Source organism: Corvus brachyrhynchos, unplaced genomic scaffold (genome assembly GCF_000691975.1).
Source record: "Corvus brachyrhynchos isolate BGI_N302 unplaced genomic scaffold, ASM69197v1 scaffold115, whole genome shotgun sequence".
Lineage (NCBI taxonomy): Eukaryota > Metazoa > Chordata > Aves > Passeriformes > Corvidae > Corvus > Corvus brachyrhynchos.
The window spans coordinates 6,495,726-6,518,055 of NW_008239553.1; the positions used below are offsets into that span (position 1 = coordinate 6,495,726).

Below are 22,330 nucleotides of genomic sequence, written 5' to 3' on the forward strand. Positions count from 1 at the left end.
AGTAAAAATAATGAAAAAATAAGCTTAATGACAAAATATGCCTAATGTCTACTACAATAAAACATAACCCAAAAATTCCAGAGGAATTTGTCACTGTATGAGTCCCAAAGATTTTACCCTTGAGATGTTTGAATCCTTCTCTGCTGAATAACAGATCTCAAAAGAACTGTCGGACACTGTATAGTAAGCTAGTGAAATCCTGGGGGAAAAAAAAATGGAGCTGAGGGAGAAAATTTTCTTAACTGGAAGACTGTTTTCCAGCTCTATTTTAAGTTTCTCAAGATATTCTTTCTCCTGTATAGGATGTGTGTGATGGTATTTACTTGACACTGAAAACATTAATAGTTTTTGAATGAGTTGCCTTAAAATAAAATGCTGAGTTCAGTGACACACATTCCTAAAATATCAGGCTGATTGGTTTATGAAAATCTTTATATAAAAAGAGGATTAGGGCACTGATGAAAAAAATCTCTTATCCAGAAAATCTGACCTTGTTCCCTTGCACTGTCTCAAACTGATAGAAAGAAAACTGGCGTATAGCTAAAGGAAATTTGTCTTTTATTCTCATTGTGGAATGCATAAAAAAGCAAACTGTAACCATCCCATTTGTGTGCAGTGCATCTGAGCTGTGCCTTTGGCCCGTACTTGGTCTGCAAATGTTGTGAACAGATACCATGGGAAATCACCAGAAGAAAACAAAGACCACACTAGAACATACAACTGGCAAATTTAAAATGTTAAGATCAGGGGAATACCATGACCAGCTCTGAATACTTCCATTCCAGAAGAGCTGGAATTTGCCATGAAATTTCTGTGTCACAACAAAAGAATTTAGAAGAAGCAGTACAGAAATTATGCAAAACCAAATCATTCCAAGTTCATAGAGGTAGGATAAATGTTTTATTACACATAGTACTAGTGACAAGAAAAGAAACAGAGGCAGATGAGTTCAGTATGAAGAACCAGGAAAAGTCCACAACAAAACCTATCCATGCAGATATCATCTCTTCAACTATGATATGACACAGCTAAACGCTGGAGAGGGAGATGGATCACACTCTTAAGGGGCCAAGAGTAGGCAGTGCAGACTGGGTTTGAGAAAGTTCTCAAAATGTAAACCAGTACCTACTAATTCTTGTAGGTCATGGTATTGTCATTCTTGAAAAAAATCTATTGAGAAGTACAGAATCTGATGGTAAAAAGTAATGTTATATTTTTGTTTTATTTTTCAACTCTCACTCTCCTTGGAGTTGGCAGTTGCATTAAGGGCTGAGAAACAAGGGAAGTGCACACCCAGGCTGCACTGCCCCAGTGATACCAGAGACTAAAGCTGGGGAGATAAGGAGGTGCACATCCAAGCTACCTTACCCGTTGGCACCAGATGTTCCAAATTAACTCCATGTCACCAGGGGATAAAGGTGGGGGAGTGAGGCTGGTGCACAGCCAAATAGGGTAGGACTTTTACAGCTGTGTAAGTCTCACTGCCCACTGGATAACATACAACTGTTCATATACTCTTCAAAAAGCAGGAAGGGAAAGCTGTAAGGACCTTGTGCCATGAGGGAAGGAGAGAAGGGAAGCTGTAAAGTCCTGTATCATAACTGAGAATAGGAAGAAAGGGAACAGGAGAGCAGCTAGGCAAGAAGGTACTGTCTCTCCACTTCACAGTAAGTTGCCTTGTCTTTACTTAAAGTACTCCTTCACAGTCCTTCAAATGCAGAAAATTCTCCTGAGAGGACTGAGTTAGGAAGATTAAGAAGAGTGGGTTTGCATTTACACACACAGAAGTCAAAGCACTACCACTGCAGAATACAAAGAAAAAAGAAGAAAGGAAGAAAGAAATTGCCTTCCCACCAAAAAAAAAAAAAATTAAAAAGAAAAAAAAGCCAAAAAAACCCCACCCCCACCACAACAAGAAAAAAACCCCGAAGAAAAGACCCAAGCCTTCAAAGATTCAAGCCTCAAACTGAGATATTAGCACCTTTCTTCTAACATTAAAAATTATTCCTGATGCTCTTGAACTGAGTGGATGAAGGGAGTAAATTATTAAGCACCATCCTGCAGCTTTTGGACCTGTAAACAAAAATATGGTGCTACCACAAAATGAGTTTAGGCGACATCACTTTACCTGCTGGAGAATGAAGGTTTTCATAGCAGCAGCGGTGAAGGGGCCACAAGAAAGTAAAGCACATGTACACAGCAGTAACTCAAATTCCAGAGGGAAGAACCTTACATTTCCTCACTTACTTAAATTTACACTTTCATTTGTGGGACACAATTCCTGAACTTCTGCTTGCATCCAGCTCTGAAACCACAAGTCCGACTGTGATGCTGCCATCTAAACCCAGCATTAACACAAACAAGCATTTTCCTGCTGTGCTATCACTAATTTGGAGCACTCATGCTTGGTAAAAGCAAAATCTTGCATTGAAGTATTTTCCATCAGACTGGAGTATGCACACTTACCAGACACTACCTTTCTAAGAGCATCTACTACTTCAGTATGCTCCTACTATAATAAATCTGATGGCAAGGTTCACAATGTTTAACACAGCTAAATAACTTCATTCTTAAGAAGTCCAAGCAAGTTTTTGCTGAATGCCTTTAGTCTACTACTACCAAACATGTTAATTTATCTTAAACAGGACAGATCGTCAGATCTTCTCACCTTTACAATTCAAAAAAACAGCTCTGAGCTAGACTCTAATCTCTGCATAAGAAGAAAAGTTAGCTCATCCTCCTGCAACATCCTCCTTTCTTTTTTCTTTCTCTGTATTAGCTGGATGGGCAAATTGTCAATCTCATTTGGTACATCTAAACTGGTTCTTGTCTGTGACCTCTATTTTATGAGAGAGGATATTTTTAACTCAAGTGGTTTAATTTCTCAGTTTTTGCTCGTAGATTTCAACTCCCAGTTTATTTTTAATTACTTCTCAAAATTACCCTTTTATAAGTTCCATATGACAATTCTAGCTTTTGCAATAGACCCTTGATTACGAAGTATTTTGTAAAAAAAAGAAGTACTTTTTCTTACATTTATTACAGACATTACTTAGGGGCTAAATGCTGTGTTACAGAGTGACCAAATTAACTAGAAATAACCAAATCAAACACTGTCTTTCTTCTTATGCAATGTAAACAAACTATTAAAAGAAGTACTTTGCACGAAAACTTAAAAAAAAGATCCAAAATTAATTCCTGATCCAAGTAATTTCTTCTCAGTTAAAGATTTCAGAAGCTGAAGCCATTCTTTAAGCTGATTTTATGACTTCTGAATTCTCGTCTTTGTAAACCCATCAATAATCTTTTACTGACTTAAGAAATTTCTGCAAGTAGTAAAATAAATCACGCCCATCAGCGTGAAAACATGGTATCAAAGGAACACAAATTGAACAGAACTTATGAACATCTAAACTATTAGAAAATTTTCCTGGTTTAAATATACATATCTGATCATTTGAACTACGAACAACATTTTCAAAAAATTGGGAAAAAATTGCTCACACATTCAAATCTGAAACACCTGTGAGATTTACGGTAGACAACAAGAAAACTGCAACAGTCAGAAGGGTTTTATCACTTAGAACTTTGTGTCACCCAGAGGAGACAATACACTGTCATGGACAAAGACATTAATTTCAGAAATCTCGTATTAATGGTCTTCTATAATTTATGGAAGAATCCCTCAGCCAGAACATTCTATCCACAGTACCAAAGAACAATGACAGTCTTGGTAATGGGAGCTGCTGATTCAGATTTTGCTTAATGGCCAAAGTATGTATGCTGATGATATACTATGGCATGTTGTCAATTTTAACTTCCTTTTATATGTTTCATACATACTCCTAAGATCTAAACAAATGTCTCAAAGATGGCTGGAAGAATAAATCTGGGTTTCAAGAGAAGTTATGTGGATCACCCTTGCAGAGAGCTGCATCTGAAGTCACTCATTTTTTTCAGACCCTAGTTAACAATATTGTGACTGACACTAACACTGAAGAGGAACCTGAATTTTGCCCAGACTCCGGTGTAGGCAGATATGCAACAGCAGTAACTGACCAAAATAGCACAAACTCTCTGTTCTCTTTAACCTTTACTTTTCCACTCACGCTCTTAAACAAAAATCACAGGATAAATAAAGTACAACCTGACAAAACAGCCTCTGCTCCATTCAACAAAATTTAAAATACACCTAGAGCAAAAAGAAAGCTTTGCAATTAACAGCAATTCTTTTTCATGAAAGCATGGTGTGTTGATAAAGATCAACTTTAAAACCTCCCTAAAAAAATGTGGTTTCTCAGATGAAAAAGGAACATACCAAAGAAAATTTATACACACATCCATGTCTGGTTTTTGTTTGTTTCAGAAGACTCAGGAAATTTTCTCTATCTGATAACAAAAAGCACCTAGGTAACAAATCTTAACATGATAAAAATTAATGTGCAAATTTTTATGTAAAGTCACCCATCTCTCAGGCAACTTCTTATATGCAATCTACATTCTCTCCCATCTTCGAAATTGCAGTGCAACTCTGAATCTGAAGACTGGAAATTTGAGTTACTGCCATGTGAGTACAGACCTAATATCAAAATAATGTAATTACCAAATTCCTCCAGGACAAAGACTCCTCGCACAGTATTGCACTTTTTAATGTGATTCAGCTCTATGAAAACCTACAAAAACAGGAGGAAAAGTAACATAAAATTAGTTTGGGGTTTTTTTTAAACCAAAAATCAAAATTAAACAAAAACGTCATCACAACAGATACAACCTGAAGTTTTATAGCATACACTACCAGTTCATTTACAGTTTAATATATAATAAAGGGTGAAATAAATATTCAGAAGACAAACTTGCCACAATGCTAGAAATCAACAAAAAACTTAAAAGTGCTAAGAAGCGAAGACAGCAGAAGATGAAGTACCTTCCGCTCCTTGCAGGAGGAGAAAGCATGGAAGAGAAACGAAGGAGTTAGTAACTCTGACATATCCAACATTGCTACCCCTTCAGGCACTCAAATGAGTTATTGCAAAAAGAATACCAACACACCTGAAATACAGCAAAAGAGGGGGACGAGAATAAAGCTGGCTCCCAAATTTGGCACTGTTTGTAGCCTCTGATCCATCCCAGGTAGTTTCTGCCCCTCCATGCATCCTCCTCCAGCACAGAGGGCAGGTAAGGGGCACTATACTTCCCACCCTGATACTGATCCTCCTAAACCTATCCAGTAGTCAAATTGAATCCAATGAGGAACCACTAACCTTTCTCCTCCCTGACAGTTCTGCCATGTAAGACTTTACTAGAGTTTATCACACACAATCTTCAGAGTTACTCTTGGAACCATCGCCTTTTAACAGTCAGTACCAGTTTTCTGCTTTAAGCAGGATAGGAGAGTTTGAACTCTTCTCTATGGTTTGCTCACTTCACATATGGCTCTGCCAGTTGAGCAAGTCATTTAGAAAACAAACCTGCCTTAAACTCATGTTTTACATACATGAACCCCAAAAGACAAAAAGCAGTTGAACTACATGATGAGGTTTTTCAGTCCAGAATGTAGATGCCAAGATTTCATGAATGAATAAGTTCTCTTTGCATAACGAGTTTGTTTAATATCCAATCTGTTTGAAGATACTAAACAGCTCCTTCTTATGTGCACATCTCCAGAAGGGTCAAAGTCAGTACACAGACATAAGAAGCTGTAGCAAGTGCTATAAGGAATCTAATCCATATTCCAGTTTCTAGTAGACTTGCTTTTCAAGGCAAGAGAAATACAAAGAGTAACATTGCCCTAATATTCAGAGAGTCTATGTCAAACACCTTAGAGAGGTCCTCCTTGTAAAACTGTATTACGATAGTGTGGTTTGATACTTTGAGTGCCTACACATTTATGACACCATGATCTCAGGATCTTTTTTTAAAATGGTACTGGAGAAATTTCACTGTCTCGGGAAGAAGGGAAAGGAAAACTCTGCAACTCCTCTTGAATCCCATGTTAGCAACATCAATGTTGTCATGCATTATATGCTACGCATGAAAGACAAAGGATGTCAACATTAGAAATTGTTGTGGGGTTTTTTTTAAGAGACTTATCTGTATCAAGAGAGATCAGTAAACACACCATACATCTGAGATAAGACATTGATTTTCAAGTCAAAGGAATTTTATTATTATTTTTACTGGCAGAGAACTAACCAACAGGCCTGAGACATCTTTGTTCAACATAAAAAACCAGAACTTCCACTTACTTAACCAAAGATCTTGCTTTCTGCTTATATTCAAGCACTCAAGGGAAAAGAGACTTAATTCCATCTTTTTTTTTGTTTGCCTGTTTTCATTCATGTTCTATATCAGTTTACTTGGTCAAAAACATTTTATTTTTTGAGGTATACTTACAGAATAAACAAGTCAATAACAGAATACTTTCTGTACTGCACTTGGTTCTGTTTTTCTGCAATCTTTTCTGTGAAAAGTTTTTGCTAGTAGTCTGAAGTTCAAAAATTCAGAAACTCAGCAGAAAGGCTCACTGGCCGTTTTATTTGGGAAGAGTCAAACTGCGTAAGAGAATTGACTGCCCCAGGTGCTCAAGATCTGAGTTAATGTTATGGAGTGCTGCATTTCCACAAGAGCTATGAGCAAGATGAGAATTTATCAAGTTTGTCACAATTACAATCCATTTTCAGAAGATACGAGTTAAAGGGCAACTTCTTGCTCTATTGTTTAAGGGACAGAGATGCTCTCCTCTCACTCCATCAGAAAACACGCATAAAGGAAATAGCAGTTACTTACCCTAGGGAAACTGTAGTTCCTCAAGACAGAGCATTCAGTGTGGATCCTACAGTAGATGGGCATGTGCCTTATGCATCTTATTAAGCTTCCATCTATTTTTGACACAGATGAATTCATAACGGGCACAGGCTACTGAGTCCCAATATTACAACAGAGTTTGTAGATGTGAACTCAGAATTATCTGCCAATACCACAGGTACACTTGATTCCTCCCTATCCTAAAGAACATCCTCTGACCTGCTAGGCACAGACAGACTTCAACAATTTTTATTCTTCAACTTATATTTGCTGCAGCGTGGTGAGACAATTTGTGAACACTAAAGACAACTCTCACATGTCAGTAAAAGGTTGTCCCACCATCCATCTGAGACACTTCCTAAGGAATTCACAAGATGGTAAGAAAGTACACACACTGCAAATCAAGAGCCTTCAAAAACAGTTCCCTAACAGCAAGCTTCACACTGAAGCAGTATGTCCAGTCTTCTCAGGTAGGTGCCATTTATACTTTTCTTTTAAAAAGTGGAAACCCCTCTTCCTATGTTCTATATCAATTCTGTGATGTCCAATCAAGCAGAGCAACAGAAATCCCTTATACTAGTAAGCCACAATACTGAAAAGAATACTTGAAAAGATAGCCAAGAACAGGGCCTTTACATTAAGTAAGGAGAGGAAGAGGAAGAGAAAGCTGTGCCTGATGAGATCCTGTAGGTTTTTGTTGGTCAGTACCCCCACCCAAACTCAACAGAAAGAGAAAATGCCATTTTCAACATGGAAAAATAGCTGCAGGATCCTGGTTTTAATGATGCTTATATACATATTCTGAAATCAACTGCCTTAGGGAGCAATTCACACAATGTATATGAGAATTGAAAAGAAAAAACCATCCAGAATAGCAGATCTTTTATTAAGAAAACAGACTGGTTGATGAGTGTCAGAACAAGAATGCCAACATCCTTAGCTCCAAGGATTATGAAACTGGAGGGGAATTTTTTTTTTTTGCATGGTGCAACTAGTAGGAGTCCTTTATGTAACTGCTTCTTGTCCATTCTACAGGAAACCCTCAAATGACACACTTTCGGAATCTGTCTAGACACTTTGCTTTGAGAAGGAAAACATGGATATATATCTTAGATCCCCTAAATGGTACTGAATGTCCCAGTCAGCTGGCAAAATAATCTAGCAGACCAAGAATTAAATATATTGAATAAATGCAGTGTATTTTCCAGAACTGTACTTGTTTCAATATCCATCTTAAGTAATGGCAACTCATCTGGCCACAGCTTAATTGGAAAGGTGATGAAGAGAAGGAATAATCCTTTAGGTATACGTCCTGGCAAACGTCCTGGGTCTGACCTGCACAGACTCTTTTCCAGAAAAAAGATAGGAATCTTCATGACAGACAACAAATTAGAACACCATTCTCTCTAAGGAAGGATATGATAAAGCTGGTATTCTATGAGTGCTGGTAGTAGCTCAGTATCCATTGTACACCAGACAGTCCCATAGTAACCATCAATGCAAGGTCTCCCTAAAGTTTCTTTCTGAATGTCATTCCAGTCTTTCAGGAAAAAAAACAAAAAAGGCTTGAATCTGGGGGTTTTTTTTGGACAGATACATGTGTGCTCACTATGTGCTTAACACTGAGTGTCTCTGTCTTGTGAAGACGCCTGCTGCACTTCAGAGACCATGCTGCTGCTGATGTGGCTATCTTTTTATACATCTATTCTCACTGCAAATGTGAATGTGTTTGCCTTTTCATTTATGAAATGGAGTCATGTCCATAGAGATGAGCAGTTTGAGCAAAACTTTTTCGACTTCTGGGAGTAGAAGAAAACAGAACATTCCTATTGTGTGTCCTTACCTTAGGACAAAGTAATTTCTATTATATCCATCTATAAGGATATCAAACTGTTGCTTTGAGACCAGGGTTTAATTTTCAAAGGCTTTAGACCTGCCATTTTCAGGAACTACGGAAACTCATTCTGTACAACCAGTAACTTCCTCTTACAGTTCTTTGTATTTCAGCACACCCAATGAAAAGATAAAATCTCTAACTTAGTCAAGTAGAGTGTTCCATCACAGAGTAGGTCTGAAATTCTACAGCAGGACAGACATAACCCAGGTTCTGCCCTGGTAATAGACAGCAAGAAAAATGAGGGAGGTTCACAACTCTCCACTCCTTACACTGGCATATATGAACTCAAAGTGGCACATGGTGCTGCTGTGACCTTGGGAGAAGCATTAAAGATTCTGAGCATGTGTGTTTGAGATGCACGTGCACTTCCAGTGGGATCTACACTGATGTATCCTCAAAGAAAAACAAAGCTTGTGTGGGGAGAAAAGTCTAGTCAGGAGGAAAGGAAAAAACACTCCACAGAGAACTGACAGAAGCTTTTCTTTCTTTCTCTCTCTCTCACACACACACACAGACACACTCTCCCTTCTCCCCTAAAAATTGATTCTACTGTCTAGCATAGCATGCATTTAATATATGCAAAACAAAAAAACATAAAGCAAAATAAAAAACAAGGATCAAAGGAAGCAACAGAAACAACATCCAGAGAAAGGAAGAAATGACAATTCTACTTGTGTTTCCTCTATGCCCACAATATCTGCTATTTGGAAGGAAAAAGGAATCGGTATTTTTTTCTTATTTTTGTGAAATACATCAAGAGCCAGTTTCCTATTCTATTTTCATGCAAATTTCTACAGATAATTTCTAAAATTTTAAAATAATTTAGATTCAATATAATGCAGAAGGTTGCCTTCTGTACCTGCAATATTCAAACACTGTATCTTTAAGGCTGACTACTTATGCAATGAGGATTTCCTCACGGTGTGATGCATTATAGCAGCTTAGATTATTATTGATCACTTTTTCTGTCCCTTAATACAGGCTAACATTTCTTTTGTACTTAGACAATTCAGACCACAAGAAACAAGAAGCTGAAAGATGTATCAACATCTTTCTTTAAAAGATTATAGTTTTCCTGAGGATATTTAATTTCCGTGTGGTTTTACATATACATATATTGATACATGCTTGTGTATTTGAGTGTAAATATATGTAAGTTTTATTACCCACATCAAGCTATCCCTTGTCCTTACTGATACTCTGGGAAGAGGAAACACCTACACAGGCGTGCTGCAAAAAGCTTCATGCTCAGTCTTCTCATAGATTTCCCTCATACCTGACTGTGCATAAATTTCAGGTTAATTCCTTCCAGTGTGACCTGAAGAAGACCTCCTTCACCGGTTTTCATATCCTGCACAGGAAACTCACCACCCAACTCAGGGCCTGTGGTGTTAATAAAGAAAAACAAAAACAAAACAAAAACAACAAACCAAAATAAAAATCCAGAGAGAGAGAGAGAGAGAGAGTGCAGAAAGCAGTCAGCCAAGTCATGGTATGTGGAAGGGAAATATAAAATAGTAAAAACGTAATTCCTATTGATGTGCATATCAAAAGGACACTACTAGGAACAGTAGTGAGCATTTCAGTGAGTTCACTCACTAATGACAGCTTTCTCAGTACCACTAGAATTTTAAGTAGTGCAATAAATTTCCTTCTGGTAACATGAAGGAACATCAATGTCAGTTCATCCTGTATTGACTCTACTTCATATTGGGGTATTGTTTGCTTTAAATGCCACATTTCATTTCTGCACAGTAAGATGCTGCAATCACATAATACCATAGAGAGCATAGTCTTAAGTACAGATACATAAGCAGCACAAAGGAGGCTTGTATTTGTGAGCTACATTGCTTAAAACAATGCCATGCAATGTAGCTCACAAATACAAGCCTCCTTTGTGCTGCTTATGTATCTGTACTTAAGACTAAAAAAAAAGTCACCATGATTAAAATAATAATTTAATAGAGGATATTAATAGGTGAACAATCTAGGCATTTTCATCTAGTTTCTTTTGCATTATCCAGTTCAGCTGAAAACTGCTTACTTAAAATGATTTTTGAAAAATCATCATTTTTTGCAGAACCACTGAGTTCTGGGGAATAGCTTTTAACAAAATTCAAACACTTCTCAAACACATTTTTAATACTACATTATTGCCCAATTCATAAAATACCTTCCAAATATACTCTTCCCTTCTCTTCCCTCAGTGAAAGTTCAGTATTTCCTCCCCATTCTCAAATTAAACTGGACTAAACCAGTAGGAGGAATTAAACTGGTAGGAGGAAGAAAATTGTAGCGCTTCTAAACACCAACAGCTAACATTAACTGATGCCAGTCATATGTATAAAATGTAGATCACTCAGATACATTCCTATTGTGTGTCCTTACCTTAGGACAAAGTAATTTCTATTATATCCATCTATAAGCATATCAAACTGTTGCTTTGAGACCAGGGTTTAATTTTCAAAGGCTTTAGACCTGCCATTTTCAGGAACTACTATTAAGACACACCTAAAATAGGCCTGTACCTCAAAACATAGTCCCCAGATTCCTACCACCCCCTTGAAAAAAAAAGAAATAGTTGCAACAAAAATCAAACTTGAAAACACAAAACCACAGTGATGTTACCCTGAACCTGCAAACAGACTCCAGCAAAGGAGAAAAAAACACCTTATGAAGATATAAAATAAGCCACCTTCATGTTTGTTACTCAAGTACATAGAGCCCCTGCTCCTCTCTGGGGAGTAAGAAAAACGGAAAATTGCCTTCCCAAGAACTCAATCTTCCGAAATTGCAAATCCACTTTTCTAGGGCTTTTTGACTCAACAGAGAAAAGAAAGAAAAAACTGCCAAGAAAAAATTTACCAGTGTAATCATACTATCCTGTCCCACATGATGATGCAAAACTAATGTATGTCCACACTAGAGAAGTAATAGTGATATAAAATTCCTTTAGCTGCAGCTTTTGATCTGCACCAGTATGAGGCACTTCAATATTCAAAAAGTTTCTGCAAAAAAATCTGCAGAAGGCTGCAGATTCATCATTGTAGATTCAGTAACACAAGCCAATCATATTTATTAACCTCCATTCTCAACACAAAGTGGACAACATAGTTCTGTGTCTCAATCAGGAGTATTAGCCATGGTTAGCCAACCATAAAGAGAAAGTGAAACTGATGTTTCAAAATCTTTTTTAGTTATTGTTTCACCGGCAGTTAATCCTCCTTAAATGTAACTCTTCTTTATATAGGGTGTTTTGGTTGTATCTGTATTGACAGTGAGGTAAAGAGGACCAGCTAAAGACAACAGCCTGCTGCTTGCATATGGATGCACAAAGTTACCCCAAGATTTCCAAGTAAAAGGAGATTATGTTCCAAGGAGTTATTAATAAAAAAAATTTGCTGATTGCAGATTAAACAACAAATGTTCCCAACATGCAAAATCTTGTACCTGGTTTAATGCTTTGTTGCCTTGCTGCTGCTCGCTCCATACTGTCTTTTACACAGTAGTACAGTTCCCGACACTAACAGATACAAGAAGAGTAATACAATGTTATTTCTCCAAATTACTAAGGGAGGGAAAAGAACAGCAAGATTCTAAGATTCTACAAAAAGAACAAGCCCCATGTGGTGCACAATGACCAAAAGCCTATTCAAGTTCAAGCACACCCAATTACTAGTTGGTACTTATATTTGTTTTACAAGTTGATAGAGAAACTATGTAATAGCATTTCACCACACAAGCTAGTGAAGAGTTCATGCCTTGGCACATTCTAACCAAGCCTATGCAGTTTCTTACTGTAGAAAAGGCACCAAAACAATCCCTCCCTTTTTTTCAACTCCCAGCAATCAATATTGCTAGTCATGCACAAAATACCTATCTTGTCATTATTCATATAAATTTCCTTATGGCATATTCTTCTCTTCATCTTCCTTCAACTCTGATATTAAGCCATAATCTTAGAGCTACATTTAAGAAAATTTTCTATCCATAGCCCAAGATACAGGACACAAAGAAGGCTGAGCTACTCTATACTAGAAAGGAACAAATCTGATGAATGGACTGACTCAAAAGAGTTGAGATCAATGGCTCAACATCCAAGTGGAAACCAGTGACAAGTGGCGTTCCTTGGGTGTCAGTACTGGGTCTCATGCTGTTTAACACCTTTGTTGGTGACACGGACAGCAGGACTAATGGAAGGTGTCCCTGCCCATGGCAGTGGGGGTTTGAAAGTAGGTGATCTTAAAGGTCCCTTCCAACCCAAGCCATTCTATGATTCTAAGATCAAAAATAATACAATAAACTCCTAGGGCATCATTTTATTTAGGTTTTCCCCACGAAATCTACTGTAATACTTTTACCATCTTCACAAGCCTGCAACCTTGCACAATATTTAGTAATACTGATGCTTTCCTTCTTCTAACAAAAAAGCTACATGTAATTTCTTAAATTACTTTCTGGTGTATGACTGTGTTCAAGTTAAATGACACGGCACAATGCCAGCTTCAGATGTCGGTGCTGCTAAACAGCCATTGCAGTTCAGTAACCGGAGCTGGAAAGAGAGTGCTATTTTTTGATTAAACATGGACTATGACACACAAAGGATTTGGTTTTTTTCTGTGCAGTTATCCCTGCAGTATTATGTGTATTAAACAAGACACATACCTTCTTTGTGTAGAACTTGTTCAGTTGTGTCTCCTGACCATTCCTGCGCCAGAGGCACAGCACTTTTGTTTTGGGACAGTAAGTCATGTTGATGAGTTTCTCATACCACCAACGTTCATACACAGTTCCAATGTTGCTTCTCAGCACAATACAATCATCACATACCTGGGAGCACAAAATATTACACAAGATTTGTAATGTTATTCCTCTTATTTCTTCTGCTGCTAGTTGCATTAGTATTACACTTGTCTCTACCTCCATGAAAAAGATGTCTCCTGTTGTGTCTGTCCCAGCATGTACTACAAAAGTCTGCTTCTTTATGTGGCGGCTGCCACTGGGTCTCACAGGGAGTTCCCGTCCGTTCTAGAAAAATCCCACATGCAGTCATTAATGAACTTTGAAAAAAAAATCCATTCAGTGACACTAGAAGCATTCTCAACAAATGAAAGAAAGAAGAATTTTTAACAGTATTTAATGAGCTGACTGGAAAGAATTTTGGACAAAGCCTTAAGCAAGATACTCTAATATTAAAGTTTAGTTTTCACAAGCGTGACTATGAAAGTTACCACAGCATACAACAACATTCACGTGGTACCATACTCAGTATGGGATAACGAGGTGTCAGAGTTCTGGTATCATTGCAGTAAACTGGTCTGATTTTTCCCAATTAATGATAATTTTGTGTCATTTCTGTGCACAAAAGTAAGCTCCAAATGTAGAAATGCTAGGAAAAATTCCTTTAAAAGAGCCTATCTTATGTCCACCCTGGTGATGGTTGTGTTAAAAGCTAGCTAGATTTATTAACTGAAGCTTTAGCCTACATTCTTATTGATCATTACAGGACATCGGGTTTATTCTGTATGAACACTGGAAACAGTTTTGTACAGAAACTGATTGCTGCAAGTCTTATAGTGGCCTGGAAACTAAAAGAAAATTAAACACTTCTTGCAGTCATAGTAATCATAAAGGCTCCTGCCAACAAGTTATTAAGAAAACATTAGGGTTGCACAGAACTGTGGTACCTAAGTGTCATGTTTATACATATGTATAATACAAATGTACTGCAGCTCTGACTGACAACTGTGTAACATTACAATATTATAAACAGGTCATACAATCACAGTCTTTATTCTATACTTGTGGAGAGTAGCATTTAATAATTCAATTAATTATTTTTAATATTTTTAAATTAGTGTTGCAGAGAATATATGTAACATTTTTCAGGCAATTTATTTCCTCCACTGTAGACCCCACAGGTATATCACTCATCACTGTTTTACTTACCAGATTGGCAAGTTTGTCTAGAATATCATTTATTTGCTGACTGTGCACCAATCCAATATGTGATTTTCCCATTAGACGACGCACCTTTTTCCTAATATCATTCTTGTTCACCTAGAAAGGAGATATACAGACAGACAGTTACATACCCTTCTCTATTCACAGGAGGCAACTGCAATCTCCCAAACATATCCTGGTTTCCATTGCTAAGAAGCAAACCAACTTATGTCCAGTTCAGTCATGCTAGGGCCTCTTTAACTTGGCAGTACAGGAACAAGTTGCACAAATCCCACTTTTTCCAGCTACTGCGCAAGTGATGCTGTGCACAACAGATTTCCTGCCTACCCATGGCCACAAGCTGCAGTTCCATTACCCACCACTTCCAGCTACTGACATCAAAAGCCTCAGTTCTCCATGTTGCCACTTCTGAGCCCCATTGGCCAGACCAGCTTCTCCACCTTTTCCTCTGCAAAGACTTAATTTACGCAGCTGTGGAGCCCTCATCATAACATGGTATCTTTCAGAATTCTCATTCTTTCACCATGTGTTTCCTGGTCACTATGCTGTGGGTCTAAAAAACACTCCCAGATAGTCTCCAAACAGCAAAAGGTTCCCCCTGAAGATGAGCTGCAGGGAAGCTCAGAAACAAAATATTTCTGCCTCAGTTGTCATCTCAAAAGGCTACTATGAATGCCAGCCATTGTTACTAAAGGCTTCAAGACAGTACACGTTTGAGTGCTGATTTCAAGCTGGATCAGACACTGTTTTTTAACACATTGGCATTATGACCTTAATGTTGTGGAGTACACAAAACAAACTCAACCTGCTTTCTTCCTTCAGCAACAGTTCTTTCTGCTTGAAAAAAAGCTTTTTTTTTTCAATATATTTTAAAATTAAAACCTACTAGGCTCTGTTATCCAAAACAGGAAAATACATTAAAATACCAAGGTATTGGGTTTTAAGGATTATGCTTCCCTTGATAGCTTAAATAAATTCATCTCTCTAGTAATAGAAAGGCTTCCAACTTTGCAGTTTCTACTAGAAACTGTCCTTATTATCCACTGTTCTGAGTTCCATAAACTGAGATGTATGGTTTCAAGACAACATCAACAAAATATACTGCTTAAATCTGAGCAGCAATCTATTAAAAAGAATGAGAAGTCACCTTTATCATAAGCATAAAAGCGATCATATTATGCAGCAGCGTAGCCAACAAGCGATCTTCATCATCCTCCAAACGCTTTCGATCATGTTCTCCCAGGGAAAGATACCTGTAAGAAGAGCTGTATCTGAAGCAGACTCACAGGCATTCTTCATCCACTTCACTAAAGCACTGGCAGAGGACACAGCACTGTTTGTAAAGTGTATGGCAAATAAAACCTCTAAAAACACTAAGTCAAATGGGCATTTTCCAGTAAAACACCGTGATCAGTAATTAAACATTTCCCTTAATTATTAACTAGTTGAAGCAAATAACATCTGCTCAGTGGGAAATTTGTTAGTGGTCTGCTGGGCTTATCCATCTCCTGTTCTCTGCAGTCGCAGCTCTGTGACAATTACAACTGTCAGGAGAGGAACACATAACTCAGCACAAGAGCTATCCAGCATTAGAGCTTAAACACAGCTGCAAGGCAGGAGAAAGCTGATGAAGGAAGTGCACCAGGCACTCTCTTTTTCCAGTTAAGTAGGCAGTTTGTGGAAAAACAGTTTTGAAACAAGCACCCCCAAACTAGTTCTTATTTTGGCTACCAGATCTCATGTTCCATGATAGCATGGATGGAGGCAGTACAGCTGCAGGTGGTAGACAAGAGCACAGAATGATCAGCTATTAACAGAGCTGGGGGGAGGAACAGGAAGTTAGTCAAGACTGACATCTTAGATGCAGCTGAGCCTTAGGCAACCATGCAGATATTTCTAGAGAGTGGTTTCCTCCTGGGTTTTTTGTTTTAACTACAAGCTCTGAAAACACCTTAAAGATACTCTGCATTTTGAGAAGGCTCAAAATCCATTTCTGGAAACATTTAATTCTTTCACTTTATGTCAACACAGTATTATTCCAGAATATAGTCATCTTGCCACAAAAATCTCTTGCTTTACTACTGATCTAGTCTATTCCATCTGTTCATACTGTGATTATGCTTACATTACCCATTTCTCTGGAAATATCTCACCACAAGAGTTAAAAAATATATATGTTGTAACTAAAGATAAGTATTTCAGTATCAGGAGCTACTGGCCAGCAGGGAGAGAAGAGGGTCACTTTGGAATAGTCAGGTATAGTAACGAGGTTTACAAAGTGACAATAGCATGTTAAGCAGAATTAAAATAACTTTTTTTTCTAGTATTTTCACTATTTCAGCCCCAGGTGAAACAATGAAGAGGAAAAAGGTCTACTAAAGAATTTACCTGTCAATCATCTCCTGAGGTCCTTGGTCCATCCCCATTCCTTCTCTCTCTAACATCACAGCATCCAAAAAAGCATCTTCCCAGAACTGCATCTGGTCCCACAAAGTTGAACGCTCTTTGCCTATGCAATGTATAAAAAATTTGAGCATTTATTCTATTTACTCCAGTCAGATAATACTTTACAATTAATTCCTGTTCATTCCCACGCCTTGAAAACACCATAAGCCAACACACAACGTAACTACATTAAAAAATAAAAAAAAAGGTTACTTGTAAACCACAAGCAAGATCACAACTGAAGAAAAGTGTAAAAGAAAAATCTCTCATTCTAATTAATGGCATAATATTTTTAAACCCTTACAGTAAAGTACCTCTCATCTCTATTCTTTAAGGAGTGTATCTGCTTCCATAAACTGTTAACACTGCCCGAAAGAGACAGGAACATCTCACACAGACACAGATCACAGCAAACACACAGAGAAGTGGAAAAATAAGATTATTACTCAGAGAGAAGGTTTCCATTGCAGCATCCTCTAACTGGTCCCAGACAGATCCTTTATCCCTACCTGCACCATCCCAAGCAGGTAGGAATGATAAATGGGAAGGATGAAAAACACAGGAAGAGAGAGCTTTTGATTAACATCAAGTCCAGACAAAATACAAAAAACCCAATGTACTCCTAATTCTGAGTTCAGCCCTCTGTTCAGTGACTTAAGCTGAATGATCTTTTTTCAAGATCAATGATATATTTCAGATTTCCATACATAGCCAACTTCCTTCTCCCCTTATTCACACTGTTTAAAGTATTCATATTCAAGAAGAGCAAGAGACTTGGACAGACCTCATTTTATGCAAACTACACCACTCACACCAATCTCCCCTTACTCTTATTCAAACTCCCCAGCAAAACGCTGGCTTTACTCTGAATGGTCTGATGTGCCTTCCAATTCTACCAGCATGGACAACAGTTAGAGGTTAAAAACAGTGTCAGGTAAAGTGAAAATTCCAGTCTGTCCCAGACATGATTTTACCTGAACTTCAGCCTAAAAGATTTCCTCTCCACAAAAAGAAAGTAGCTTACCCAAAAGTCCTTCATATAGATAGACACGTTGGTTCCCATCCTCTGGACCTCTCCCTGGAGTACTCCCTTTGCTATCCTTCACACTCTGCTTCAGGTTGTGAGACTTGGCCTGAAAATAATACAAGAGGTATTGACAATTTAACTCTGCATCCTGCAGGGTTCTCTCTCATGCTGTTGGGTTTAACAGATGCAGTTTGCAAGCTCTACTTCAAAAAAGCTTCTCCCACAAATGTTCACAAACGATTGTTTTTTTCAAAGAGCCGGGTAATACACTTAAATGTCCAGAGTCAGACAAAGAAAAATCAAAGAGAGACAAATAGAGAAATCAAAACACAGAGGAGGCACAGTGCTTCCCTGAAGGAAAACTGAGGCAAAACAAAAAATGCAAGCCCCAGACTAAAGGAAAGAACTGTTAAACCTTTTCTGTCATCCCCCATAATTCATGCTTATGCATTCATAAAGGTATGACACTAAGCAGATGATTATATATCATCTTGCCTGAAGAGAGAGAGTTGGGATTACCAGCCAGCAGGAACTGTGACAACAAAGCTGGCCCATTTATTTCTCTACCCCCAGGTAAACTATGGTGAGATGCTTGCATTCATTGCACATCATATAAACCCATCATCTTTGCTCTAAATCTCTTGCAAGGGTTCTTAGAATTCTATTTTGTTTCTGTTTAGTTCTAGTCTATCTAGTTTAGTAGAAAAATGCAGAAAAGTAAAAGTTAAAAAAAAAGTCTGACTCTTCAGTAACTGAGAGGACATCCTCTTGCAACTAAGTAAGCAGACATGGTTAAATCACTTTCATACTTTCTGTAGAAATCTGCCACGCAACACAATGGTTTTGTTTGTTTCTTAACATTAGAAGTAGAAGCCCTGTAAAGGCTTTTACAATCTTATCAGGATTATAAAATAATGAACACAGTGAGACCAATCTCAAGGCACTGCAAGCTGTTTTCTTATTCCGCTGAGAGCATGATTTAGCCAAATCAGGTGTATCATTATTTTCTTGGTGAGATATATGTTAGAGGTTACACACAATAATCAAGGACTTTACAAAATGAAGTGTTCACAAATCATTCAGATTTTACTACACACAGATCTTCTAACTAATATATTTACAAGTTATGATTACACTTCAAATAGGACTAAAGTAATATTCTAAAGAAACAGAACAGCTGCTGAAACTGAAATGGATCACTCCTTTCCTCTATGAAACAGCTGCTCCTAAGAAACAGGGAATTTTCCTTTTAGTTAAGGATGAACAATGCCCATCAATGTTGCATTGCCTCTGGAAGGTAATTAAATGTCCACTTGGTTCAGAGAAATACTGAAATAATATTAAATATTACTAGAGTCTCTAAGGTGGTGCAAGACATTAATCTACTACTCTTGAAAAACCATTTATTGCACAGGAAATGAAGAAAGGTTTGTGGATCCAGACAAAATTACATCTTTGACATTTTAATATATAAGTCATTGCTGATTAACCCTTAGAACTGAGAGATCCTCTTCCATACACGCACACACATTGAAATATTACTGCACAGGATTTATTAAAAAAAAAGGGAAGTCTGCAATGCCCTTACGAAGATAGAGCTAGTAGCAGAGTTTGTCTCAATTTCACTGTCTGACACAGTGCCTCTGGATCCTGCTAAATTGCCACCATTTTCCACACTCGGGCCATCACCAGCATTGCTACTCAAGTCACTGTCTGCTCCCAACGTCTCTCCAGAACTGTTACTAACCTGTGGAGAAAAATAAAGCAATTACCTTCAACAGACAAAGACACTCTGGGTAGAAAAGTTGTAAAATGTTTCTTAAGGCACAAAACAAGCAGTACAACTGAAGGCTACATTTGCCTTTTCTTCGTCATTATCTTTTCATGAAATCCTACTCTGCAGGAAGAGATTAAGAGACACTCAAAAAGCCCTTCAGAAAAATCACAGAACTGCTTCAGCTGAAATGTATCTGTTAAGATCATCTATATGCAGGCCCCCTGCTCAAGCAGGGCCAGCTAGAGTATGCTCCTGAAGACCATGTCCTGTTAGGTTCTTTTAATTTCCACAAATGGAGAAGTCAACCTCTCTGAGCACACTGCTCCAGTGTTTGACCACTCTCAATATAAGAAAGTGTTTTCTCGTGTTCTTGTGTTCTGATGGAATTTCCTGTGCTTTAATTTTTGTGTTGACTGCCTCGTGTCTGCCAATGGGTACTACTGAGAAGACCCTGGCTCCCTTGCCTCCATTCACTCCCATCAGACGTTTACACTCATTGATTAGATGCCCCCTGAGTCTTCTCCAGATTGAAGAGTCACAGCTCTCTCAGCCTCTCTTCTTAGGAAAGTTGCTCCAATCCCTTTAATCATCTTTGTGTCCCTGAGCTGGACTCACTCCAGGAAGTCCTTATCCTCCTTGTACTAGGGGATCCACAACTAGACATAATACTCTATTGCAGCCTCACCAGTAAAGCAGAAGGATCACCCCCCTTGACCTGCAGACAAGGCTCTTCCTAATATAGCCCAGAATACCACTGGCCTTTTCTGCCATGAGGGTGCACTGTTGGTTCACAGTCAGGTTCTTGTCCACCAGGATCCCAAAGTCCTTCCCAACACAGTTGTTTTCCAGCCACTGGCCCCCAGTATGTACTGGTGCTTGGAGTTATTCCTCCTAAGTAGCACTTGGTATTTTTCCCTTGCTGAACTACACAGATTCCTCTCTGCCCAGTACTCCAGCCTGTTGAGGCCCTCTGAATGGGGGCACAACCATTTGGTGTGTCAGTCATTCCTCCCAGTTTTGTGTTATTTGCAAACTTGCCATCATCCAGATCATGAGTGAAGATGCTGAACAGTATTGACCCCAATACTGACCCCAAGGGTACACCACTGGCAACTTGTCTCCAGCCAGACTTAATGCCACCTCTCACAATCCTCTGGGCCCTGTCGTTCAGCCAGCTTTCAGTCCACCCACTGTCTATCTAACCCTCACTTTGTCAGTTTATCTATGATACAGGGGACAGTGTCAAAAGCTTTATCAAAGCTGAGGTACACAACATGTGCTGTTCTCCCCTCATCCACCAAGCTAGTCATCTCATTGTGGAAGGCTATCAGATTGGTTAAGCATGCCTGCTCCTTTATTAATCCATTATGACTAGTCCTAGCCAACTTCTTGTCCTTCATGTGTTCGGAAATGTTTCCAGGAAGGCTTTCTCCATCACCTTTCCCAAGGACGGAGGTGAGTTTGGCCAGCCTGTAGCTCTCTAGACCTTTATTCTTGAAGGTAAGAGTAGTATTTCCTGTCTTCCAGTCTTGAGGAACCAATCCTATTCACCATGACTGTTCAGAGACAGCCAAGAGTGGCATTGCAGTGGCATCAGCCAGTTGTCTCAGCAGTTGTAGCTGCAACCCCTCAGGAACCACAATCACTTTGTTGAAGTGCTCCCTAATCTGGTCATCCTCCACCAAGGGCAAATCTTTCTCATTCCACTCTTCCTCTGGTCTCAGAGGCCTGGGATTCCTGAAGGCCTGTTTTAATGGTAAAAACCTGAGGCACAGAACGCCCCAAGTGCCTCAGAGTCTTTTCCATCCGTCACCAGTACCCCTGCCCAGTTCAGCAGCAGGCCTACATTTTCCCTAGTCCTTTCTCTTGTTGCTTACGTACTTTTTCTTGTTTCCATTCACATGCTTTGCTAGATTCAACTCCAGGTTCCTGTTGGCTTTCCTAATCCTATCCCTGCAAGGGGAGACAAAAAATGCATACTCCTCCTGCGTCACCTGCCCCTGCTTCAACCTCTTGTATACTTCTTTTTTATGTCAGAGTTCAGCAGAAGTTCTTTGCTCATCCATGCAGGCCTCCTGCTGCCTTTGCTTGATTTCTTACTTGTTGGGATGGACCTTTTTTGAGCTTGGAAGAGGACATATTTGAATATCAACCAGCTCTTCTAGACCCCTCTTCTATCTGGGGCAGTGTCTCAGAGAACGTAATTTTTTCTCCATTAGAGAAAGACAATCATAGTATTACTCTTGTTAAAGGCTGAGAAAAGATCATGGAAAGCCAGATATTCACAGGCATGCAGCAGTATAGAGAGAAGAAAAACAAACAACAACAAAAGAAAAGTTCCTTAGGTTTTTATCCCTGGAATATGCAATATCATATAATCTGGTGGGGAAAGGTTCATTCTTTTTTGTTAAATGCA

General features: G+C 38.5%; 1 protein-coding gene across 31 annotated transcripts in view; it reads right to left on the reverse strand.

The window, feature by feature from the left end:
* Nucleotides 1-22,330, reverse strand: part of MADD (MAP kinase activating death domain) — a 58,874-nt gene that overhangs the window by 3,571 nt on the left and 32,973 nt on the right. For 14 of the 31 annotated variants that reach the window (XM_017741988.1, XM_017741987.1, XM_017742001.1 and 11 more), the window contains 12 exons: nt 19,726-19,884; nt 18,135-18,243; nt 17,557-17,619; nt 17,054-17,174; nt 15,813-15,918; nt 14,651-14,761; nt 13,622-13,729; nt 13,367-13,531; nt 12,152-12,224; nt 9,978-10,084; nt 4,925-4,933; nt 4,604-4,673 (listed from right to left, as the gene is read on the reverse strand). In XM_017741988.1, coding sequence (XP_017597477.1) covers nt 4,604-4,673; nt 4,925-4,933; nt 9,978-10,084; nt 12,152-12,224; nt 13,367-13,531; nt 13,622-13,729; nt 14,651-14,761; nt 15,813-15,918; nt 17,054-17,174; nt 17,557-17,619; nt 18,135-18,243; nt 19,726-19,884 — 1,201 coding nt within the window. Of the gene's footprint in view, nt 1-887; nt 1,803-4,603; nt 4,674-4,924; nt 4,934-9,977; nt 10,085-12,151; nt 12,225-13,366; nt 13,532-13,621; nt 13,730-14,650; nt 14,762-15,812; nt 15,919-17,053; nt 17,175-17,556; nt 17,620-18,134; nt 18,244-19,725; nt 19,885-22,330 lie in introns of those variants that run through there. The other 17 variants (XM_017741992.1, XM_017741991.1, XM_017741982.1 and 14 more) reach the window with 6 other exon arrangements.